The sequence below is a fragment of the Tyto alba genome, unplaced genomic scaffold (genome assembly GCF_018691265.1).
Source record: "Tyto alba isolate M040663 unplaced genomic scaffold, T.alba_DEE_v4.0 Super-Scaffold_20, whole genome shotgun sequence".
Classification (NCBI taxonomy): domain Eukaryota; kingdom Metazoa; phylum Chordata; class Aves; order Strigiformes; family Tytonidae; genus Tyto; species Tyto alba.
The window spans coordinates 9,055,886-9,081,542 of NW_024881283.1; the positions used below are offsets into that span (position 1 = coordinate 9,055,886).

A 25,657-nucleotide genomic window follows, 5' to 3' on the forward strand; every position below is an offset into this window, starting at 1 on the left:
GCGGGGTGGGTTCAGTGCTTCTCGAGCATGGGAAATCCTCTCATGGGAAATCCTCTTCCCACACCCTTCCAGCCCGTGGCGCAGACCTGGGGTGCTCAGCTCCACTGCAGGAACCCCCGGCATCTCCAGGCCAGGTAGTGACAAGCCATGGATGGTCTGGCACTGACTCCGTCCCAGGCAGCCGGGAGCTGGTGCTCAGGGGCTCGTTTCTGCTTCGAATTGTTGCTGTCAGGTGATACCTCATCCAAACACATCCTCTCCCAACCTCCCCACACATCCTCTCTCTATCTCCTCCCCGCCTCCATGTTTCAAATCCACTCCCCACACACCATTACACCTCTTGGAAGTAAATATAGGTTTTGGAGCTGAACACGAGGCTCGGGTGGCATTCCAACACATCAGAGCAGCAAAGACTGAGCAGCATTCATACATATTCCCAATGACATGATTTTCCTGAAAAAAAACACGCAGTACATCACAGAAACTCCTGATGCCGGGCTAAGGATTCGGGAGGCACAGTTGCCATGACAGCCCCTCATGCCTGCCGGTCTTGCTGCGCGGTTCATCTGCTCATTCCAGCACTCGGCGTTTGCCCCCATCCACGTTATCACGGAGGCTAAATCACTACCTGAGCTTGTCACCGGTTTCCCAGCTCCCCCTTGCCCATCGGACTGGGTGACAGGGTCTCAATTTACTGCTTTCCACTCACCTTTAAATAAATACAGCCTTGAGAGGGCTCCAAATGGATATAGGCATCCACAGCACAAACCCACCCTTTAGAGGCAGGACTGCCTGCACCCCTGTGCAATTTCCAAAGAGACTAAGTGATTTAGGAGCAGAGAAAGGATCTTTTCAAGGCTCTTTGGTACCTCCCACACTAAGTAAACCTGCTTTTCCTCATGTCTCGGACTGGACAACAACGCAGACACCGCAATGAGATTTTGCCTATGCTGCCTCTGTTCTCTGGCTGGTTTCCAGGGAAGCCAATGCAATATTAATCCCCAGTGCTCAGTCCCCTTGGAACATGGATGAATGTTCAAAGACACTGAAAGGCTTCATCAGAATAAAGATGGGCATTTTATCTACACAAAGGAACAGCGATGATTGGCATATTGAGAAAAAGGTGCAATCAGAAAGTGAACATAGTGAGGCAGACAAAATAGCGCAGAAGCAAAGTCCCCTGGGGCACAGTGGCCTGTCCTCCCCCTCCACTCCCACGCCTGGAAGGAGCCCTGTGCTATGTATGGTATGTCATAAAGATTACAGTTAATTAGCAGGAAATGTGGAAAGAACAACTACATGCCTAAATCTTACATGAAGCCAAGAGAAACTGGGCACCATCTGAATCCCAAGAAATTTGTCATCCCCCGTTGGCACACACGGACCTAAGAGGGCACTTGCAGAAATACCAAAGGAAATTCCAGTCACTAAAACCCAGCAGGACCCCTGCTCCTGCCAGTCTTTCCAGATTCTCAGATTCTTCCAAGCAGTATCTTCTCCTGCCCTTAACTGAGGCTTGGCTGTGCCTTTACTGAGAGTTCAAACTCTTCTACAGCAGAAGCCTTTGCGCAGATGTGCTTTGCCTCCCCTACTCCAGGCCAGACAACGAGCCTCTGCTCCCGAACAGTTACTCCCTTCCCTCCTTGTCCATCCATTCCCAAGGACTTGGATGTAAGAGGAGCACCCCTCCCTGCCCACCTGCAGCTCCAAGCCTGTTCTCAATACAGAATTGGGGGAGTTACAGTAGGTTTTTATTTTTACTGCATTTTCCTCAGTCCTTCCTATGACTCCTGCATCCTCGTAACGATAGGTTGGCCTGCTCTCACCTTGGCACAGAGGGATCGCTTCGTTCCAGTGGAAGTAGCCCTGTGGGTGCTGGGAGCAAGTGGTGGTGCTGTGGCCAACGAGGCGGTAGCCTGTGTCACAGCCGAAGCGGACGGTGCTGCCGGGGTGCAGGCCTGTCTGGCTGAGAATCAGCCCGTGGGCTGGCGGCTGTGGGAGGCTACAGTAAGGAGCTGGAGAGAAGGGCAGAAGAAAATACATCAGTCACTGGATGGGTATCAAGACAAACACCCTTCCTGTTCACAGGAATTACACTGTGCTTACAATAACCTGAGGCTGTACAAGAAACAGAGATGGATAAATACAAAGTCAAAGGGGGAAAGAGTGCAGGGCTACTATCCCAAGTTTCACTCAGCTCTAGAAATAAAGACCAATTTCTGATAACTAAATATTACTTAATTCATTTACTGAGTAAAGTCATCATTTATTTATGACATCCTGGCAAATTCCCAACCCAGTTTTATCACTTCCATTAATTAAGATTTGCTAACTTCCAAAATACAGTAATTCCTTTTAAGGAATTCTCAGCGAACGCTCAGTATCCAGCAGTGGTTTTGTGCTGAATGGGCAACCACGACTCCCCTGTGCTGCTCCTGAGAGAGCAGTGGCAGAACGCCTGAGCAGGAGCACGTCGCGTTTTAAACAGTTCACTGCAAATGCCGTAACACCATCAGTCACGTGTAAGCTGTGCCTCATACACCAAGCAGCTCCTAACACGAGTTCTTACGTTTTGTGAGGTTCATCTTCAAACATCTCAAAATGGCCTCGTTGCAAGGACACAATAATTTAGTAACACCGCGATCTTTACTGTGAATTGCACGGGCTGGCGTTCGTTTATTCAGAGCCACGCTGACTGTGGCTATATGTTCCGGTTCTGATTCTATAGAGCAGTTGAGAAACCAGCTGAAGCTCCAAGGTTTCTCCTGGAAAGAAACCTGCCTTGCCCAGCCTCACCAGCTCAGACCCAGCCCGGCTTTGTGCGCCTTCCCAGGCCTTGGCAGCTTCCGCCGACACAGATGGCCCACACCCCTCCGCAGCAATTTTGTGGAGATCCTTGGCTGAAGAGATGGCCACGCTCTTGGCAGGGGCATCTAGCCTCTGCTGTGTGCTTACCAGAGTAGCGGATTTTGAAGCCTTTTCTGTTGTAGGCGTGATCAGAGGACCAGCGGAGATAGACTTTGTTCCCGCTGCTGGTGACGGTCAGAGGGGCAGAGTAGTTCCCGCTCAGTGAGAGGAGCAGCGGGCTCTGGCCAGAGGGACCTGTCGGGAAGGAGGAGGAGAAGTCAGGGCTGACACACAAACAGTCGCTCGCGGGCCTTACGGGCCGGGATGTGCTTCTGCAGAAGGAACGGGCACACTGGGGATCCGTAGCACAGGAGCTTCCACTAGGAATCCAGGAACGGCAGCTCATGCTCAGGGGTTTTTTCGTGAACACGGGTCCCTGTGCAGACACCTGGCTCCTGGGAAACCAACCTCAAATGAAGCCCGGCTGACTGCGGTAGGACCAGGATTTTGCTCCGGGCAGCGTGCCTTCCGCTCAAGTCCCGATGGGCAACCACAGGAGGATCAGCACAGCGACTGTATTCTGCATTCGGTTACAAAGCTACTTCATTGTGAATACCAACAGATCCCCCTCTCGGTTCATGAGAGCTCACGGGCCTAGAAAATCTGGTCTGCATGGGCTTCAGGGATCAGGATTCCCACCTTCTCAACTTGTCCCTTCCCAGCAATCTCTGCTACAATTTCTCCCAGGAGTTTGCTAACTCCTGCCCCTTTGAAAAGTACTTTAGATCCATCCAAAAATCAAATAATTGATATTTGCTCATGCAGAGAATCAATGAGTCTTAGGAGGAGCTTGCTGTATGTCCAGCAGAAGGTTATGGGCGGAGTGGTGGAAAGCTCTCCCCAGATTGCTCTGGGAACACAGATTAACAACTCACAAAACTCTGCCATTTTCATTTCCCCTCAGTTGCTACGCAAGTCAGACTGCTGAATCTCTTACCGTCAAAGATTTCAAACTCATCGTATTGCTTCTCGCTCAGGAAGTACTCTATGGTGAGGGAGATGTTATACCCAGGCTCTACCTTCACCACCCAAGAACAGGTCTGAAAGTGAGGGTAACTTCCCAGGAAGCTCTGGCTGAGGATCACGCCGGTGGAGTCTGTCATAACCTCGTTCATCGGGCAGTGCACTGCAGGGAACGTGGAGAAGAGACAGCAGAAGAAGAATTTTCCTATTTTGCAGAGGAAGGAAACCCAAGATCCTACAGCCAAGGAGGTCTGTCCTGATGAGTTAGGTCAAGATAAAGCACAACTCCCACCCGTGCACACCCCGACCCTTGGGGCTCACGGAGAACCCCCAGGCTCCGAACGAAGCGTGCTGCCTTTCCATGAACCCGAGCAATTGCCACATTTAAAGGAAGGGGCAAAAAGCAAGAATGCAAACAAATGATTTCAACTGTCTTTGCATCATTTCAGATCTCTTTCAAAACGAACGGCACAGCAACCAAGCAACTCTTCTCAAGATACAAAACACTCCCTGGGAATCTCTGGAAACTTTATTGCCTGGGCTAGAACAAGGTGTGGAACTATGGGCTTATCCCAGGTCACACACAGAGTTGTTAACTAGGACATAAGAACTCTAATTCCTTTCTCTAATCACCACACCCCATTCAGCATCTGGAAATACCAAATCCATCTGAAAACACTAAATAAAAAGGTCAGGAAAAACACCCCAGAAGAGGAGGCAAACACACAAAGTGAGCAAAAAGCATAAAAAGAAAGGGATCTTTATTTGCCCATAAACGTCACTAAAGCCCAGTGCAAACGCTGTACTTGTATTAATAGAAAACAGCCAGAACTATCCAGAAAGAACAGTGTATTCCTTCCAAATCCTTAATCCCATCAGTGATTTTTTGACCTCTGTAAATTGGTGGCCAGATGTAATTTAAGCAGTCCCTTTACCCCCAGGCTAACAACCATCAGTAAATAATTGAATGACCTCCCTTTCTCTCCTTCAGTTCGTGCTATTTCAGAGAGAATAAAGCTATAGAAAAATATCCCATTATATGGTAAAAATGTTCAGATAGGAGGGAATGAAGGAGATGAAATAATCACGGCTGGAGTGAACAAAAGTACCAGCAGGAATCCAGAGGATAAATAAGGTAACATGGTAGCACGGAAACATCTTTGGGATCCCTCCTGAGCAGCAGCAAGGTGTACAACGCAGCGTGCTTGGGGCTTTCATTTTTCTCCCATGTAATACATTCTGTGGCACTAATAGAGAAGCTGTTCCTCGCAGGATTGCCTCGCCGGAGGAACTCACTTGGCTGCAGCCTGCTCTTCCTTCGGCGTTTCATGTATCACTGGCAAACTGTCAGCGCAGAATGCCACCCCCCTCCCTCCCCGCTCAGGGTAAGGACATCTGGGTGACTGTTATAATGACTTTGCAAAGGCAGTCAGACACACGGTGTGTCAGACCTCTGCTCAGTCCCTGTTCAGGAAAGCACAAGCTTAAAGGGCCTTCCCGAACCGGGGGCTTGGGGAACCCGATGTGAGGCAACCCCCCCAGGCGGTGCGGAGACCCCCGCCAAATCCCCAGAGCCAGCAAGCGGTGAAGGAACTTCTCCTCTAATTTATTAGAGAGCTGTTGTAATAAGTTACCCAGCAAATCCCTCACCATTATTTGCTGGTTGTTGCTTGAGCCCAGCCACGGTGACAGGGCTGGGAGAGCCTGCGAGGCGGGTCGGGAGAACAGCCCTTCCCTGCACACAGGTGTCTCGCTACCCTCCTCACAAGGTCCTGATGGGTGGTTTGGCACTACGGGGACCCTGGAGATCTGAGAATTAACCCCAAAGATGCAGTATGTGCAAGGAAACCTCCCCGAGCTGCCATCCAGCTTGCTCCCCCGCCCTTAGCAAGCCCCTGCGCTTTGCAGCGGTCTCGGCGTAGGGAAGCTTTGGCTGCCACACTGGGCACCCCCCGGTTTTACCTTCACACGTGGGTGGGGGTCCTTCAAACTGGAGGTGAGTGCCTAGTCTGCAGGTCAGGATTTCATTTCCAATCAAGGTAAAGCCAGGAAGGCATCTGTACCTCACTATGTCACCTACAGACAGAAACAGGAAACATCTTGACCCAAGAGAAGGATCAATTCACGAAGGCTGAACCGTGCCCTGGGAAGAGGGCACCACGGGGCACAGAGACAGCTCGCCCGCACCTCTGCCATCGAGCCCTGGCATGACCATGCAGAAATAAAAGGAGTAGATGCAGAAATAAAAGGCGTAGGAAAGCATGCTGGAGTCTCAGTTGGGATAAACTGCTGTCGTGCCGCTGAGACTATTATGATTTGTGCAAGCTATTTCATGTGGAGACTTCCCTCAAAGAGAGCAGACAGTGAGAAAAGCTGCTTTAAAATAAATGACGGCTACTTCACTGGTTGCAGACACACTTAAAATGTGGATGTAACCGTGAGCAACAGCAAAATACATAAAAAGCACAGTCAATATGGGTAAAAGGTTCTCAGAGAAAGAATAACGGCCTTTAAGCTTTCACACAACACTTTGTTTGAAACACTTGAAAACTATTATTGTGGCAAAGATTTCTGAATGTTTCCGAACAAGCTCAGGGCTTTCAGAAAAGCCAAATCACTTCTTCTGTACTAACAGAGAGGAAAGGCCTCGGAACAATTGGATCAGTTTGACTCTGGGTGAATGTCAGGTGTCGAGCACAGCTCCCCGTGCCACACACAGTGACACACGTGAAGAGGACTCCGGAAACCCCAGATTCGGGGTGACAACACGCGTGTGTGTTCCTGTGGGGCATTCCCAGCAGCTGGTGAGGGGGGAAGGAGGGCTGAGAGGACCAGGAGACGCTACCTATGTTAAATTCTTCGTTCTCGGTGACGATTTCTGCATTGGGAACGATGGTTGGAGGCTGACATCTGAAGAGCTGGTAGGCTGGAAGAGCAAAGGAAGAGTAGCAGATGTTAAGCTGGGGGTGAAGGCAGCCCCGGCCACCTCGGTGCTAAGCACAACACCCATCAGAGCAAACCCTCCCTCTCCACAAGTAGAAAGAACTAGCAGAAACGCAACCAGCCCTTTCCCCCTCCAAACCCTACAGAGATGGGTTCGGGTATTTGTGCCCCAAAGCAGCTTGCTTTACACCTTTTCTTACACCTAACAGGAAACAGAGTTTCGTCAGCCGGTGAAGATGCAGGTGCCTGGACAGTGCCAGCCCATTTGGATGAACCCTGAGTGATGCCTGACGGGTGCTGACGTGAGGCAACGTTACCGGCACCTTTTGGGATACTAAGAGAGAAGGATCGTGGTGACCCCAGTGGAATTAGGTCAGTCACAGAAGAGGGAGAGTCTCAGACTGCTTCAGCACTAGGTAGATTACAATAATTATTCAGAGAATTTAAGCCCTACCCGTCCTTGAACAGCAATCGCGAAACTTACTGGTTCAATTTTTAACTTGGAATTATTCAGTAATTTCTTCTGCAAATAATTCCATGAGCGTTAATGTTTTCAACTGCAAATCCTATACGTAGCTTGCAGTTCACAAAGTAACCTATGAGAGGTTGATGTCAGTGCCTTGCAGAAGGCAAAACAGGGCAGACTTTGTACTCTTTGCCCAATTAGGTGTTTTTTCAGGGGTACCATGTGGCTAACCGGGAAGAAGAAATCCAGTCGATGAGCAGAAAAAATTCCTTACGGCTCACGCACCTGACCAAATACATGGCAAATAGCAAATTTTCCACCAAATGTTAAAGATCAGCTAACCCTGAGCAAAACAAATGCACTGCTTACAAGCATGTGGGTGCATAAGGCTTGAGCACTGTGCTGCTTATGAAAACAAACACACAAGAGCTGTGAGCACCGTTAAATTGAAAATATGGTACTGGGAACTAAATGAATATTAATGAAAGACATTTTCTGCTATTTGCTCAGCACTTCTCTGCATCTCTGCTCCCCCTGCACCTGACCCTGGACAAGCATAACTTCCTCTGAAATTTATATCAGCCCTTTAATTTAAGATACTGGAGCTCAAGCTGCCACTGAATATTAATTCTTACTAACTCCACGATGTTGCACTCTTCACACCACGGCAAGGCTGGCAGTCCTGGCAGCAACCTTAATGAGGCTTATGATCATGCTTAAATACAGATGTGTGGCTGCCCCATCATCTTGCCCCAATTTCCTTACCCCGTAACCTGGGGTAGGATAATACTTTCCCAAAAAGGTGTGTGGAAAAAAACGTGATGTTTGGAGGTCCGGGGAACGGGCTGGAGGGAATGCAGACACTTCTGCAGAACGTGAGGGACGGGCTCATGCATCCCGGCTGTGCAAGGGGGAGAAAAACGCAAACACGTGTTACTACAGTGAGCTAAACTCAACTGGAGGGGGCTGCCAGCTCTGTAATTCGGACAGTCGGCCCCTTCTTTGCAAACTCACCAGTAGCCCAGAGAACGGATGAGCGAAGGAGCGGGGAGAGCCCGCATGTGGGATGGGAGAGGGGCGGGAGATGGGAGGCAGTAGGGAAGAATCCCTCTGCTACACAGCAAAGAGCCGTCCCAGGAGGGAACACACTTATTTCCAAGCTTTTAAACAGATGTTTGACAGTGGGGGAAGAAGGAAAGGAAACCGTAACAAAAATTGAAATTAAATGCTATTTAAAAAGTGCTTGACAGCATCTATTGAAGTGGAAGGATAACCCAGCATTCACAGTATTAATCTCTCCTTAATGGGCCATATTTCAATACAGAGGTGTGATTAAGATGGCTTCAGCCTATGGGTGATACAGCACCAGTAAAGCTCCTTTCAACAGCACATCCATTTGTTCTCACCAGGACAAAACAGAGTCCCGTCCTTGAAACCACACTGGGACCCCCCTGAGTTACTGTGCCATAAAACCCTCTCCCACCACGCTCACACATCAGTTTGCGCTGGCACCTGAACTAACCCATTTAATAATAGGTGCAACATCATCATTTTTCAAGAGACGCTATTGAATCTTTACGCTCTGTGAATCATTCTTTTGTTTCCCTTCCTCCACCCTAAGGAAACGTCTCTTTGCAGGCGTTTAAAAGGGCAACGCTTCCCTGACACGGTGCTGATCATCACGGGATGGGAAGAGACAATTTAAAGCTGAAGGAGGACGTCTTCTATGTCCTAGATCTGCCAGCACGCAGACACAGAAATGAAAATATACATTGCTGTAGATCCTGAGGAAATTGCATTTCCCGCAGTTACACCGCAAAGGGTGATGACAAAGATTTAACTGACTGCACTGCCTGAGCCTGCTGTGAAAATTTCCCCCCTTTTCCCACACCCTTCTTGGTGTGCAAGGCACCACACACAGAGTAAGAGCCTGGGAAAGTGGGAAGAACCTCACCCTGGAGGCAACCACCTCAGGGTGCAATCTGTAGGGTTAGGCTTTAGACTGAAGTCCCATGTACAAAGGCAGCAACGAGCCAGTAAATGACACTTCAATAAAAGGCAAAGCAGTTGCCAGAGTGCCCAGCTGGTTAACAGGTTATAAACGACTGCTGGGCTACACCGGTTCCTACCAGCACCAACCCCAGGCCTCTCCGGCCTGCGAGTGGCTTTACACCCCACATAAACCACAAGGTAAAGAAACGTCACGATAAAGTGCCATCAGGATTAGAGAACAGCAACATATGTTGATGGGCTCTAACCATAGCGAAGATAGTATTCTCATTCATATTGCAAAAGGAAGCATTCACTGAACTGCAGCACTGTTTACATACTGCTCGTTTCTGAGCCAAACTGCCTAGACCATCATTTTTTGCATAACTGTTATATACACACCATTGTCTGGTAATATAAATCTTACAGTGTTTTGCAGCAGTAAACCAATTCCCTCCGAAGCCTAGCAAACATCCTTTAAATTCAGCCTATCCGTATAATGCTTGCCTTTCGGAACTGAACATAAGCTAAGTCATTCTGCACAGATTCATCGTGTAATTCACACAAGACTTTGTTGACGTTGTTGCCAGCAAATTACCGAAGCAAGAGGAGGTCTCCATTTGCACTTTCCAAAATCCCAGTACTGCCGTAGGAACTTGTTAACTAATCCGATTTAAAGTTGGGCTCTTGTTTAGTGGTGGAAAGCAAATGCTCTCATTTCAATGTAATACCTAGCATCTCTCTAGTGTGAGCTGCACTCACACCAAAGAATCCCCAAATAATTCAGGGATTTACGGGAATCCTTTTCCTCCCCAGAGAAATAAAGTCACCTCTCAGCTGGAACACATTTGCCATTTAAAGCAGGCCACCAAGATGACCCAACTGGTTTAGCATAGTCTTGGAAAGACAATACTGCATCCAGCCAACACTGCGGGGAGGAAGAGCTTTAGGTAAACAAAGCAGAGCTATCCAGAATGGGATCTGCCAGGGAGAGGACAATATTTACAGGCATCACCTTGGGAGAGGTGTGGGGTTGGCGCGGCTGTTAGCTTGGCGGCACTTGATCTGTGCTTGAATTAGCCCAACGCTACAGATGGGTCTCCACATCTGCACAGACTGTGTGCCCACTTGCCAGCACTCGACCGCACAAGAGACCTTCAATCTCAAACCGGTAAAACCGAGCCCTTTCTGGAAGGCTTCAGGCAAAAGCGTATTTTTTTCACATCTTCTCATTCCCAGAAATTGACCCCCCCGCAATGAGCCACAAGTGATCCACGCCCCTCTGCATCCCGTAGGCAGATATAAAGCACGTGTTGCTCAGTAAGCAATACAGACCGTAGAAATAAATGGCAAAAATCCCTCCATTGGCTGCATCACTGTGGAATTTCATCAGGACCTGATTGGAAGAGCTTTGGGCTGATTTCTTAGCAGAGTTGCCAGTGAATACACCAAGCTGTGGGGCTGTTTGCTGTGGACCATCCCTAAAATCATATGTCAGAAACACAAGAAAAGAGCATTATTACATGTCTGTAATCCTAGGCAACAACCAGCCTTCTACACTGCTTGCACAGGAACTCCCCCATGCTCCTCCTTCCTTGACCTCCCTTTTCTACATCTATATTACATCTATATTACATCTCATCAGCTCCCTGGGCAGCTGACCTGGACCCCCAGTCTCTCTCCCCACTCCATTATAACCAGGATAATCTCTTCTGGCAGTGCAGTGCTCACCCAGTAGACAATTACAAACATTAACTTCATTTTTAACCTCAGAACTTGAAGAATTAGGGCCAGTTTTCCTAAGGAGTTTCACTCCCAGTTTGTCCAGCAGACACCGAGCTATTTTCAAAGTCAGATATCGACGGAGTGCTGCAAGCTCAAGAATTTGGCCACAAGCTCTTCAGCCAGTGCAGCTACGTGTGCTCCCGTGGCTGACTGGAGTTGATAATATGCCAATTCTCTTCCCTTCTCCAAATGGGAAAGGATGATCCTAGCCTGTGAGGCTCCTGGGGTGAGGAAATCAGTGCCAGTTCATTAACCACAGCAGAGCTGTGCCCATTTTACATCAGAGGTCACAGTTCCCAGTTGCTATTTAAAAGGCAGCTGGGGGCCTGAGCTGGTTCTGGTGCCTAATGCCATCCTGGCACTGCCTTCCCAGCCTGGGAGACCAGCCGGGATCGGAGAGCTGCGCATCTCAGATTGCAAAAGAAAAGCCAAAATTGGGCATTGGTAAATGTAAATGATTCACCAAGGGCTTTTTCTTCATTCAGCCTCTATTCATAGACAGGTAGCCAGAGATAAAGTGCAAAAGTTAAAAAAATGAGCCCCGTAAAAATATCTATTGGCGAAATCGGAAGCGAAAGGCAACTCCTATTATGCGAGTCCGAACAAGATTCATTTCAACTAAATTCAGCTTGAGATAAAGACCCTGTTTACCATTCATAAAGTGTTCTCTGTAAAGCCCCTTAGGCTTCCCAAGAGATGTTTCCTTATTCCATTCAGCAGAGCATTTCGGAGAGGAAGGGACCGGCTGATGGCGAGCAGGGCTCTGCCGCCGCCCACGCTCCCGCCGCGGGGGGGGTGCCAGGCTGCACCCCCCGGCAGCTCGGGGCAGCCGTGGCAAACCAGTGGGACGGGGACTGCTCATCCCAGGCACTGCAGGGGTCTGATGGGCTTCGTTTTTAACCGCTGGCGATCGCAGAAATTAATGGCAAGAAAGACCGGCAAGGTCTGACAGGCACTGCTACACAGCCAAGGGTGGGACTGCTCCTCGTGAGCTGCCCAGCACTGAGGCAAAAGCACCAGGAAAGCTAAGGATCCCTGTACAGACTTCCCTCTAGACCCAAAGATGACATTTCTATCACTTGGCAGGAGCAGCCTAGTCATCCAGTGATCATTCCCCTTCACTGACCTTGCACTCCCTGCCTGCATTTTCCAGGAACGTAACATTAACAGTGCTTGGAGACAGTCACCTTGTCCATTTTGCTAGCCCCTTGCAGCACAAGGTCCTTAATCTAAAGGCTCTATAGCAAGCACCCAAATTAAAAAAATTCCAAATCCTTATCCCAGTGTCCCCAGAGGATACTCCTCTTCTCAAGCACAGCACTGTGGCAATGGGTGCTCTGTTTATCAGCAAGAGCATCTTTCTGAAATGGAGCCTTAGTAGCAACTCCAACCAGTCCTCACACCTTTGCTGTACCCACCAAACAGTGATGAAATCGTTGTAGGGCTCTGTTTGCAGCAGAGTGAAGTTGAGATGGATTCCATATCCCACCGGCACTGTGAGAAGCCAAGTGCAGTCCTGGGAATTGGGGTACTGGTTGGGGAAGCCAGGAGAGTAAACTGTACCATTTTGGGTGGTGACGTTCCCCCCACAAGGCACTGCAAGTAATCAGACAGAAACACAAACCTAATGAAGAAATATCCCCCCAAACAATAACTCTTAAAGATCCTCTATTTCCCATTTTTCTTTCTTTTTTTTTTTTTTTTTTTTTGATAAAAAGATAACAATTCTGGACACAGGAGGATCCAGCCCCAAAATCGTGACCTAGCTTCCCTCGAATAATTCCTATCTGTCGCAACTACATCTAACATTTTCAACTTAATTCCATTACAATAAATGTGTTAAGTGCTTCAGAGCTGAAAGGAGACTATCAGGGCGTTTTGTACAGATGTGATAGCCAGGTGCGCAAATAAACTCTATCACATGCCCTAGTAAGAGTCTTTGGGCTCCACCAGCTGTCTGCACCCATGCATGGAAAATACAGCTCCTGACGAGATGACACCAGTGGGCAAATCTATCCACTTGTTCATGCAGCATGGCCTGGACCAGAACCACCGAGCAGCTGGCTTTTCACAGAGTACATCTGAGCAGGGGGGAAATGATGATTTGTATGACAGCAGCATCCAATTCATTAATCAAGCTGACAGTTCTATTGCACTAGGTATCTTCCAGGTCCAAATAAACTAGGAAACTAAAGAGAGGCAATTAGAAACAGGCAGTGAAAAAGGAGAGGAAGATGATGTCCTGCTGAAGGAGGGCAGTGGCAGGAGGGCCACAGCTGGTCCCTAGGTCGGAAAGTCCCATGTACAAGCATCAGCTTCTGGACCTCTCTGGCATGGAGGTTCAATGGGAACGACGACAACATCTGCAGGGTGTTACTGGCAACCTGCACCGGCTGACGGCACGGGGGTAAGTGCAGACAAGGTCATCCGCCAGCTCTGTTCTAGAAGCCACGTAGCTGTACTAACCCAGTCCTTGGCTTAGGCCAACACGTTCCACCTCCCAACACAATTTAGTAATCCAGGCTCCGTGCTGAACACTCCCTCTGCTTCGTACAGGAGCAGCTCCACAGCCTCGTACCAGCCCGGCCCTGACTCCGTGTGCCAGCCGGGAGGTCAGAGCCAGGCTCTGCACCGCCGCTGCCTGGTCCTGCTCTGCCCAGCTGAGAAAAGCATGTGTATTTATATAACTCCATCCATCCATTTTCTGAAACAAACACCCAAGGAACCCTGGGGGGCCAAGCTCCTTTCTGCCCCGCAAAGCAGCAGGCAGCCTGCTGATCGCTGGAAAAAATTCCCTGAAGTGGTGCTGGAAACTTTGGCCTCTGTGCATTTATTTCAGAATTACAGCTTCTCTTTTAATTAAAAGGGCTTTCAGCTGTGACCTGCGTGGGAAAGGTGAGGTGGTTAGCCTAAGGCAGTGAGTCCTCACTGCTTGCTGGTATGCAAAAACGGGCCATTTAAGGAACCAGCTAGAAAAGGAAAGTTCTGCATTGACTTTAACAGCACTAACAGCCCACCAGATGTGCACACAGAGGAAAAAAGCAAATGGTCCAAAATGTACCATACCCCTCACCGCTCTCTGATATCAGAAATGTTACAGAGCAAGAAAGCTACTTAAAAAACACAATAAAGAGGAAAGAATTGGATGGTTGTAGCTGCCAGAGCTGATGCCTGAGGTAGGTAAGGGCAGAATCCTGCTGCCACCAGCCCCCGCTCCACCAGCAACACCCAGCTGAACACCAGAGAGTTTCTCGGCTAATGCACACCCTGGTTGAGTTGCTGGGGTCAGTGAAAGAGCAGCTGAGGATTCAGTTCTTTATGTTTTGTGTTCTCTGGGGTTCAAGGACTTAGGACTTAAAAGAGGAAAAATATCACCTCTCCCTCTCCTTCCCCCATGCACAGTTCTTGCAGACTAAGTGCTGTGAAGGAGGAGGCTGGGAAAAAGGTCAGTGCTCTTGGGAAGTGAGGTGGGAAATCTTCAGTAAGCAGTCTTGAACTTCTTTAGAAGGTTTTTGTATGAACCCTTAAGTAAACCACACAAAACCTGGTCCATAGGCCCAAAGGATGGAAGGCTGAAACAGCCCTATTGGGATTTGAAAAGAGAATTCGGACATTTGAGCTTTGATGCCTAGAATGTAGATCCACTCCATCAGCCTGCAGGGACCTCTAGCATACGTGGCCTTCAGAAAGGAGACCATGCAAGGTTACTGAAGAACTCTCATCCGGATCACTTTGGAGACGTCGTCGTTGCCACATGAAGGAGACTAGACGGGGACACAGTCCTTCCACACAAAGAGCCAGAGCTGCAAGGGTCTTTTACCAGGGACTGTTTACCAATGCTAAATCAACGGAAGCTGGACATGGTTGAAGAAATCAAGCAGACAAGAATAACTATTACAATCACCCTGGGCTGCTTCATGCTGAAAGCGCAGCATGTGAGGGTGACAGCTAGAGACAGCCCTCACCCAGAGCATGAGATTCAAACACATCACCTCAAAAGATGCACCTTGTTTCTGAACTGTTCAGAACGTGTTCCTTGACTAGGCTGAAATATGTTGAACATCAACTCACCAAGAAAGTCCTTCCGCACCTCAGCGGTTGAGGCTTTATTCAAAGTGCACGTTCCCAGCCTGCCCCCAGCGATGCTTTTGTTTCCAGAGAAGCTTTCAGCCCAATTACAAAACGATGATTCATAAGGAGGCCAAGAACAGAGAGCTGAAGCCTTTGCTCTCCCCAGAAATGCCCGTCCGGGTGCTCTCAGGGTGACCCCAAAGCCCTACCTTCACATCTGGGCAAGGGGTGGTCCCAGTTCCTGTTGGTGCCGTGCTGACAGGTCAGGACGGGGTGGCCGATCAGCTGGTAGCCAGGCAGACACTCAAAAGAGATGGACTGGCCAACGTTGTAACCGGCTCCTCTCACAACGCCGTTAGCAAAAGGTTCGGGGTCAGGGCATTCCTGCAGCTCGTAGGCTGGAAAAATAAATCAGGAGCAATGTTTCATACTTCTTATTTCCCCACAAAAGAAGGAAGAGCACACTCTCCATGCTGCTTGGCTACTTCCTCCTCATACAATGACTTAGTTGAAGGAGATAAACTAATGAACCATACACACATCTGCACGGAGGCTGAGGGAAAACCCGGCTGCTGCTTTGCAGTAGCCTCAGACAGGAGCCCTGGGGTCTGTCCCGGTCTGCCGGAGTCTCAGAGCCCGTATTCACAGAGTCACCCTGCACTTCACTTCTAATTGGGAAATCTGCCTTGTTTTTCAACAAAACGTAGACAACCCTGATGACGAATGCGAGTCAATTGGTTAACATGTTCCACCTGGCATTATAAATTATTGGTCAGCCTTGCTAGAGCTAATTTGCATAGCAATTTCCATGAGATTACCCAGAGTGCCTCACAGATCACATTCCTTCCTAAATTGTGCAGTAGCGCATGAATTATATGGTGCATGAACAGGACAGCCAAGACAAAATTAATGTTTTCAATTAAGTATGAGTAGAGGCTTTTATTGCTATTTCTGGGGAGTCAGCCCTTTGTCAGTCCTTGGCTATATCACATGGCTGGAGACACATGCTCCATCTTTCCCGCTTCTCAGATATCTCTCCAAGGCAGGAGCTGGGCTGCTTGGCTCCCAGCTGCCGTGCAGCAAAGCCCATCCTAACTGTATTCAGCGTGGAGTACACGATCTGCCCTTGGCATCCTCTGCTCCTTCATATTCCCATACGCCAAGGGCCACTGGACAAAGAAGACCAAAAGGTTTTGCACAAACACTCATCAAGGTAGAGCTGTGGATCAAGCAGGGATAAAAGTTCATGTTTGCTTTCAACAGGGCAAAGACTCACTCAGGCAGCCCCAATCCAGCACCTCCACAGAGCAGCAAATCCACTAAGAGACGGAGCATTTCCAGGGCTTTGCTCCGCTGGCTTCAGAGAGGGAGGCAGCTGCTGCTCGGAGGACATCACGTCCAAAACCGGGGAGCTGCTGAGGACTCAAGCTGGGTAAGAAGGCAGGCACCTCTATTCCCCACCAACATCGCCCAAAACGGCACTGGGGGAATCTTTTGAGTTTTAACAACTTATTTCTCTCCTTTCATTCCAGGTAGCCACGCAAGTCCTGTTGTTATATTATTTGGCTACTTACTTATTTACCCAGTTCCCTCCACCCGCCTGCCTCAGCTCAAGGCTAAGCTGCAGCTAAGGATGCGTTTGGACTTCAGATGAGACTGAAAAGCAGCTGCAAAATTCCAGAGCAAACTCATGGCTGCCGAGGACTCCTCTATTTGCACATGACAGTTGACAGAGCCAAGATCTAAGTGAATCTGGCTGGAATTAATTCAAAGGCATTTCACTGTCACAGAGCACTCTAGGAACATTTGTTATTTGCTGTAGGCATAAGTCTGGGTGAACAGATCCCAGTTATTAGGATTAAGCATGGCCTTCATGTAACACCTTTCCACTTATTTGGATTAAGTCCTCATGGAATAAATTCAACAGAATAGCAACAACCGTGACGCCTACGGTCTCTCCACCGCCCACACCATTAGCACCCGGGGACAGGATTGTCCCACTGCTGCTCGATCTGTGGCGTCCTTACCTTGGTATTCCAGCTTGAAACCTGGTTTGTTCTGTGAGTGGTCGCTGTGGAAGTACACGGTCGTTTCGTGAGATGTCGACAGGAGGGAGCCGGGGATTTCGGTGCCACTGAACCGCCCGATGACGTTACTGGTGTCGTACGGCCCGTTGCGGATTTCAACAAAGTCGTGGTTCGGCTCAGTGGAGAAATTTAGGAACTGGATGTGAGCACCTGGAGAGGAGGAATGAACAGTCTGCCTCTAAAGCTATACCCAAGCCTTAGCACGTCAGCACCACTCACCCAGCGATGCCCAGTACAGCCTGGTCAACCAGCAGGAGTACATTCACCATGCTGGAGGTAGAGGGGGCCAATAGTTTCTCAGACAAGCTCAGGCTATTAAAACCCACAGTTTCATGCTGCTGGAGTTCCTGTGCACACCTCTCCCTCTGCCTGCCACCAGAGAAATTAGGAAGGCAAGCACAGAGCTACACGGATCTCCCCTCGCCAAAGCGAGTGGAGCCAGCCAAGATGCAGGGCAGACTGAGCCGGGTGTTTTGTCTCCCCAGCAGCACATGGCAGCTACACCGGGAAGAGAAGAGTTAATTCAGGAAACCCAGAGAGTCAGCACTTCTTCCAGGCATGCAATACTTCCATCTCCTGGCAATCAGACACCCTGATGGAGCTGGCCTGGAGAAGAGAGGAGCTGGAGCTGTGCAAATTTCTCGCTTACAAAGATGTGGGAAGATCCAAATTTTGAATGTGCTGATGCCTGCCTGAGCAATAGCTGAGGTAGGATATGATCCGACACAAGCCTTGGTCACTTGTTACATTTATAAAGGGTGACACAACTGGTGACGTTTTAAGACTATTACAAATGTGGCTGGTTAGATGGGGAAGCATGCAAGCACGCTATGGGAGGATGTTACAGCTGAATCAGAGGCATGCTCACAAATCCGTATCAACCTGTGGCACTCCGTGGTGACCTGTAATCACCTTTCGAAAAATTTTTTATCATTTCATAGCACCACATAAATGCATCTTTAATGGAAAGGGTGATCAGGAGGTCAAACAGCAATTTCTGTAACTCGTCTTGGCAAGCAATGCACCCAGCGCTGACTGAACAGGGACAGTATCTTCCTACTGTCCCTTTTGTGATTGCATCAGACCAAAAGGAGCTGTCTCACCAAACCCCACGGGCAGCAATATCCTCCACGTGCAGTCCAGGTTGCTTGGATAATTTCCTGGGAACCCTGGGCTCAGGAGCACTCCTTCCATCTCTTCTGCTGTTCCTCCACACTGGGCTGTAAAACCAACAGTGTTAATGGTGAGGATCGCTTACGGGCCGCCCTGGATGATGGTGACGGCCAGCCAGCTGTGTAGGAAATAAAGAAATTATAATCTAAGAAATAAAAAAGGAAAGCCTGCTATGGAACTAGCACAAAGTTTGCCAGGCGCTGCATGGCCACATTACTAATGCATGGGCCTTTCTCCTGCCCACTGGAGATAAAAGCCTGGGCCCAGAGATCCAGTTTTGGCCATCACAGTGGGGGGAGACAGATCTGAGCTGCGAGAGAAGAGCTGAACACTCTGTTCTGTCCACAGACGTTGTAACAGTGCACATCGTGTACACAGCACTTGTTTGAATTTTTAACCACCTGCAAAAATTACTGTGAAGAAACAGACGGATCCCATTTTGACTCCAGCTACCACTTCTTTTCCTGGTTAACTGATCTACCTTGCCTGCTATACTTGTCCATCTCTGGGCAATTACTGCTAAATATAGAACAGAGTGTTTGCACATGGAAGTAAATTCCCTACCAAGAAGCGATCCGCAGACAATGGCGGGAAATATGTTTACAAAAGGCATCACATGAAATTTAAACACAGATAGATAGTATATTCTCATGCTTATCTGGGTGACCTCTCCCTTGTTACGGTAACACCATCAAGGCGAATGCGCCCAGGTGTACTCCTAACACGTTCTGACAGTGAAGGCAGAGATTCCCTTCGTCCAGTATCTCATTATGTGTGTACTTGCTACTAACAAGGTTTCTCCCAGAAGATTTCGCTTTCTTTTCCCTCTTAATGGCTCTTTAATAGAACCACTTCTAAATTATTTAGGAGTCAAGCATCTGCATGAAGTAGACCAAAAGCAAATCAGCGCGCTTCGCCGGGGAAGCAAACTGTTCTCTGAGAGGGGGAACCGTGCTCTGCCCGGCGTTTGGAGACACCAGTGCACGACGGGCAGAGGCCAACGAGCCGCGGGGCTGTCGGCACGGGGGGGGCCGGGGGGGCCGCCGCAGCCCCCGCCGGGCGCTCGTGAAGACCCCGCGCTTGGCCGCGGGGACGTGCTGATGCCGCTCTGAAGCTGGAAGAGCTTTTTCAGCCAAGAGTGATGCCAGCTGAGGGATGTGGCGGGCGGGGAGGGGTGGGATGGGTGGTCGCACCGCTGCACTTGCTCACGACTGCCCCGCACCGGGCGTCTGAATTAAACCGCACCGGTGCTTACGCTGGGGCAGCGCCCGGGGAGGGGGGCACAGCCCAGCCAGGAGAGACCCTGCCGAACTGGGTGACCTGTGCTGATTAAAAGAAGGGAACTTAAAACTTGTGGTTAACGCAGCTGGTCACCACAGCTAGGTGATAATATTGGGGATCCTCCTGCAGGCTGGGATCCCCCGACTCTAATGCTGAGCTGGAGGGCTTCTGACTTCTTTCAACTCCCATGGGTATGAGCCCTTTAGTTCAGTCATTCTGCTGTAAATGTCTCTATTCCTGGCCTGCAGATCATCAGATAAAAGAACTGTTAGCTCTTATAATTACTTTAAAGCAAAATGATGTAAGCTATAACAGCGGGAGCCTGAAATAACTGTTAACTAAAGCTATTAAATGCATAAATGTCTCTCTCAAAGCTGTAAAATGTGCAATATGAATATTAAATATCTAGATTTGCTAAAAGCAAAATATTGAAAATAATCAAAAAACTCCAGCAAGTTCCCTTCACCTCTGTGCCTCTTCTCCTAGGGCTGGCTTCTTTTATGAAGAAAAAAGAGAAATCGACTGTCCAGGCAGCCTCAGCCCTGCTCCTCAGAGGGTGTCACGGGCAAGCAGCCGTCTTGACAAGTGACCTGGCTCTTGCTGGTCACACAGGACCTGCTGGACACCAAAGCGGGGACAGCAGGCACCAATGGGTGCGGCTTGGAGGTAAACAGGCTTCAGCAAAAGATACGGTCTTAGTGACATCAAGATGCATTTCATAAAAATAAACCCCAGTCTTAAGATGGAAAAAAACTGCCTCAACCCATAAAACCAACCTACTTTCAGTATAAAGAAGTCTTGGGTGTTCACTTTTGAATTAAATTTTGTTGAGGAAACCTTTTCTGTATTTTACATTTTATACTATAATCACATTTTAAACATTCAAAACAAAGCATTCTGGGCAGCCCACGGGGACTTTTTTGTTGACTTTTCCCCTGCAACAAATGAAGATTTTTCCACACTCTCTCTCGCTTCCAGAACAAACCTGCACTTCTCTAACCCAGACCTTTATCTATCTATTTGTTTGTTTGTTTCTTTCAGAAAAGTGCTCTAAATATCTCCTAGGTGTGAAAGAACACAAGTCCTACCAATGCAAAGCGGCGGTGGGTAGTTCCAGCGGCGGACAGTGCCTGGCATGCAGGAAATGTGAGAGTGGCCCTGGAGGAGAGGAGAACAAGACACCGTGTTGGGGGGGGGGTCTCCCCGTGCTCCAGGTGTTTGTTGTCGTCCTTTTTGTCGGGAAGTGTTCGGTACCTGAAGCGCGTAGCCCGGCTCACACTGGAAAGAGACGACGTCGTTCACTAAATAGCGCTCGCCGATCTTCAGGCCGTTCCCAGGAACGGGGGGCTCCGGGCAGCTGGACAGACCGACGGCTGCGAAGGCGAGAGCGAGGTGAGTGCCCCGGGGAGCGGGGACGGTGTTGAAGGCAGGAGGAATGGAAACACACACCTTCATTTTATCCCATTCCCCTGTTTGCCAACCACCTCCACCACGGACACTGGGTGGGAAAGTCCCGTGGCCTTCGGATTCTCCCCAAAGACACCCCTGGTCGTGCAGTATTTCCCTGTGTTCCAGGGTATGTCCAGCATCCAGAGGTATTCACATCTAGTGCCTTCGCTTCACCTGGAACACACTTTCATGTACAAAAGGTATCACAAATCACTTTGTGATTCGTGGCCAAAAAGGCTTCTGACTGAACCCCGATGACTCGATGGGAGATCTCTGACAGCACGTCCACTGCCAAGCAGAGACCGACTCCTTCTCAACGGTTCATTGACCAAAACACACAACACAAACCCTCCCCACCCTGTTGGAGAATGGCTCAGAGACAAGGGTCCTGAGCCCACCGAGCAATTGTATGATCAGAGCCTGCTCTAGCTGCTGATGCTGAGCCTCACTAGGGTTTGCCTGCAGCTGCTCGCAGCTGCTGATACAGGAGGAATGTCAAGGACGCTTCGGCCCTGTGTACCGTGGTGTGTCGAAAACAGGCTAAGGGGAATTAGGAATAGTGGTCTGAGAAACCCAGTGTTATGATAATGGTGGTCTGAGAAACATTGTGTTACGGTACTGTTGTGTATCGAAAACAAGTCAACAGGAATCAGAAATAGTAGCATGAGAAACTGAGTGTTGTGAGAAGCTTGTGCTGTAAGCTAACTGCAAGTAGGTGGACCGTGCGAATACGACCCTTAGAGCTTAAGCCAATCAGCTAGTGACTAGTAGGCATAATTAGTAGAAGGATTATAAAAGGCTGTAACGAAAATCAATAAACTGAAGCACGCTTTATCACTCATACTGAGTCGGCTGCATTCTTCCTCCTTGGCCTGTGTCCTCGGCTCGCCCAGCCCGGCACCACCCGAGCCCCGTGTCCGTGGGACGCTGTCCGCGCGTTTACTGACCAGGCAGCATCTGGCAGAAGCTCGGAGAGGATGTGAGGGGGAACTATTCGCTCTCCCCCGCTGGCAATATCAAAGACATACGGTATGTGTGGTGTGTAATTTGTCCCTTTCTGGGCAGAAGGAGCACAGTTTCATCCTCTGACCCTGTTCTTCCTGCTTTCAACTACAGACTGAATTTACCATGCGATATAAGCAGCAGCAAGCACGGCCGGTCCTTGACGGTGCCTGCAGCACGCCCTGCAAAAACTTCATTCAACCCCATTTCCGTCTGAGCGACATTTACAACCGGGCAATCCCGCTGCCAACCCAATTAACAACCCCCAAAGTCGCGTGTCGGGTGACGTGCTCTCCTTTACAGACGTGCCACCCCCTCTTCCCTCTGCAAACCCAACCCCAGACAAAACGACGGCCGGCATCTGCAGTCGCCTCGCAGCCACCGCGGCTCAGCTGCCTGCCAGCACCTCCCTCGCTCTCGGTGCTGGCAGCTGCCGCTGAAAGATAACCTTCTGCATCACGGCAAGGGCTAATGCTCTGCTTCAACCCTACAGGGTCTGCAGGCAGAGCCGAAGGCAGATGACAAAAAGAAACGAGAGAGGAGACGCCGACTCTCCTCCTGAACCCGAATCACGCTTCCCAGCAAGAAAACATGTAGCCCCTCCTCACACATGGGCCTATTGCTTGACCTTGAGAGAGACAAGAGAGAAATAGCTTTAAATAACCTCCCATTCAGATCAGTGGGCATGGAGTTTCACTCAGTCCTAAATTTTTCTTGCTCTGCTTTGACTTTTGAGCATGTAGAGGTAAGAGATTAGCTTGAGGAATCCAGCGAGGGAGAAAGAAGGGGAGGAAACAAACTCTGGTGTTTTAACTCGTCTCTCAAAAGTTCCTCGCAGCATCTCTAACTGAAAAAAAAGACAAAACCTGGGGCTCAGAGCTGTGAAATTCCAATTGTACAAGTAAAGCAAAAAACATTATTACCAGCTGCCCTGAAAATCAACACCTATTAATTTTCTCAGCAGAGAAATCAAGCAAGCCTGATAATCCCAACTCTCATGAAAAACCTGAACGTGATTGTTGCAATGGGGTAATACAACCCTCCAAGAACTTATTGATTGAAACAGAAATGGAGAAGAAGCAGAGCAACAGTAAGGGTGTTTCTAAAACAACATGCATTTCTCCAGCTCCCAGAGAGCAATCTGGAGCACTCTTTTTCTCCCCAATCTTCTTGATTGCCATAATCTTTCTGGATCCATTAATATGCAAGGTTTCAATCTGCAAACCCAGCGAAACTTGGAAAGCTTAGTACTAGTTGGCCCTCTAAAAGCACACAGTCTCTGCAGACAAACAGTTACACCATTTCTGTAGACATTTTACAAAATGAAATGCACTTTCAAGTTTATTTGCTGCTTTGGAAAAAATAAACAGAACACTGGTTGGCTTCAGAGACAAACACAAGATTTGCGATCAGAACCAATTACCAGACTTGGTGTCCAGCATGAAACAATCAGGTTTGCATTGCCCCAGGGAAGATTGCTTGAACAGAAACAGCAGTCCCAGCACATCCCTCATCAGCTCAGCATCACTGCTACCCACGCAGGAGCAGAGCCAGACCATCACCACGCACTAACCAGTCTCCCGAGAGCGGCACAAAGACCAGACTGGCTCCTGGCCTTGCTGCACCCATGTCTCTAGCACTCTGCAAATGCACAGGTTTGCTTGCTCTCCTGCCTGCTAGCTAAACATTCAATTTAGATGTGCTGAATAGAGCTGAGAGCTGCCATTCTGCGCCTGCTTGCTTGTACACTGTCCGTGCTGCTGCGGGACTGCACGTGAATAATTCAAGCCCCCGGTGCAGTACCGTTGGCGAGGTAACAGCCACCATCCCAGGGACCCACTGCAGCTCGGCTGTAGCACCCCTTTCCCGAATGGACATCAGCTCCAACAGCAGGAATCAAAACACAGACACAGGGGAGAATGAATTTTTGGCATCCTTATCCAAACCTGACAGCCCTTTCCCAAGACACTCTCTTCCCTGCCACGTCTTCCAGTTTTAGTCAGGTTTCTTCTTTAACCACCAAGGATTTACTTTTTTAAATACTGTCTCTGTGTGTCTTCACATACAATGATGCCCTCAGGTCTGTATACCCAAGAACTGAAAGCAGCCGTGCAGTAGATCTGCCAGAAGCAAAGTGCTGCTACTCAGCCAGGAGGTCGGCATAATCCGTAACGATGAACCCACTAAAATGTCCAACCCAAAAGATGCGGAGAAAGGAGAAGGTGCCTGCACTCGGGGCAGTGCCTCCTTTGGAACACGATCTCAAAGCTTTCCACTTAGCTCACACCAATGGGTCTCCCCGAGTCGGAGACCCCAAAAGGAGGGTGGCCATGCCTTCATCTCAAGCACGAGGGCCATTACGCTGCCCAGTGTCTGGACACTGCACCTCTACACACAGGGCAGAGAGAGAAATACCACGCCAGCGCTTAACCTGAGCAGGAGCCAGGACGGGCCTGGCAGCAAAGGCAGGAGCACGACTACCCCCCCCCCCCCTACTGAACACCCATTAGACAGAACTTAAACCACTGTACGCAGTTTTGCGCCCCACAACATAAGAAAACCATCGACAAAGTGGCCTGAGGTCAGCAGAGGAGCACCAGGATGGCCGGGGGCTGCAGCACTCATCCTGTCATGAAAGGCTGCCCAGTGTTTGTGCAGCCTCCATCCGCAGAGTTTTCCAACCACAGACTGCATAAAGATGTGTAAGGCGAGTAATCTTGTTTTACCTCATATCTGACCCTGCTTTCAGCAGGAGGTTTGAGGAGGTGACCTCTGAGGTCCCTTCCAACCGGAATTACCTGATAAAGATCAGTCTAGCTCTGACTACTGTTTCCAGCAGTGACCAGTATTGAATGCCTGCAAAGAGCAGGCAGCCCCTACCAACCTCTGGCAAGCATCATTTTAGACACTTCCCGAGCAAAGATTACAGCACTGGGTTGAACAGGCCAGCTCTCCATGAATTTTTAATACTGTGGCCTCCACAACTCCTCCTGTGCTACAGCATAAAAACCAAAGAGGCGCTGCAAAGTGCATCAGCAGCAAGATGAGGGTCACCCTGGGACCCCGCATCTTCTCTCCTGCATCTGTTTTCCCCCTTTACGCTCACTCCCTCTCTGTTACTTAAGAGCAGGGAACCACATACACTCAGGCCTTAGCGCTCACTGCCCCTTCCCCACTAAGCAGCTTCCCATTCTACAAGGCAACTGCTCCGTAGCCATGGCCCCATCGCTCAGAGGAGCTGCGAGATCAAGGCTGAATTGCTCTTACTTTTGTATTCCAGGTGAAAGCCAGCAGCAGAGACGCTGATATCCGAATAGAAATGCAGATAGAGCTGGTTTGAAGTGCTGTTCAGCAGCGCAGGCACTGTAGTTCCTGGGAAAACAAGAGGTGCACAAAGATACTGAAGAGGAATCTTTTTTCCTCCTTTGTGTCCTCGGAGACTAGCTGCAGAAGAGCCTGAGAACAGAAAGTCCTTTAACTTAACAAGCTCTGTTGGTTTTGATCAGGTTCTAATGAGGCCAACTGAGAAATACCGAAGCCC

At 49.2% G+C, this 25,657-nt stretch overlaps 1 protein-coding gene across 7 annotated transcripts in view; it reads right to left on the minus strand.

The window, feature by feature from the left end:
* The window catches only part of CSMD2 (CUB and Sushi multiple domains 2), a 314,323-nt gene that overhangs the window by 41,129 nt on the left and 247,537 nt on the right, over window positions 1-25,657 (minus strand). For all 7 annotated transcript variants that reach the window (XM_042793851.1, XM_042793852.1, XM_042793853.1 and 4 more), the window contains 13 exons: window positions 25,384-25,488; window positions 20,920-21,038; window positions 20,754-20,823; window positions 18,315-18,431; window positions 17,152-17,361; window positions 15,334-15,522; window positions 12,472-12,649; window positions 10,604-10,749; window positions 6,716-6,796; window positions 5,833-5,946; window positions 3,845-4,033; window positions 2,956-3,102; window positions 1,827-2,015 (listed from right to left, as the gene is read on the minus strand). In XM_042793851.1, coding sequence (XP_042649785.1) covers window positions 1,827-2,015; window positions 2,956-3,102; window positions 3,845-4,033; window positions 5,833-5,946; window positions 6,716-6,796; window positions 10,604-10,749; window positions 12,472-12,649; window positions 15,334-15,522; window positions 17,152-17,361; window positions 18,315-18,431; window positions 20,754-20,823; window positions 20,920-21,038; window positions 25,384-25,488 — 1,854 coding nt within the window. The remainder of the gene's footprint in view (window positions 1-1,826; window positions 2,016-2,955; window positions 3,103-3,844; window positions 4,034-5,832; window positions 5,947-6,715; window positions 6,797-10,603; window positions 10,750-12,471; window positions 12,650-15,333; window positions 15,523-17,151; window positions 17,362-18,314; window positions 18,432-20,753; window positions 20,824-20,919; window positions 21,039-25,383; window positions 25,489-25,657) is intronic.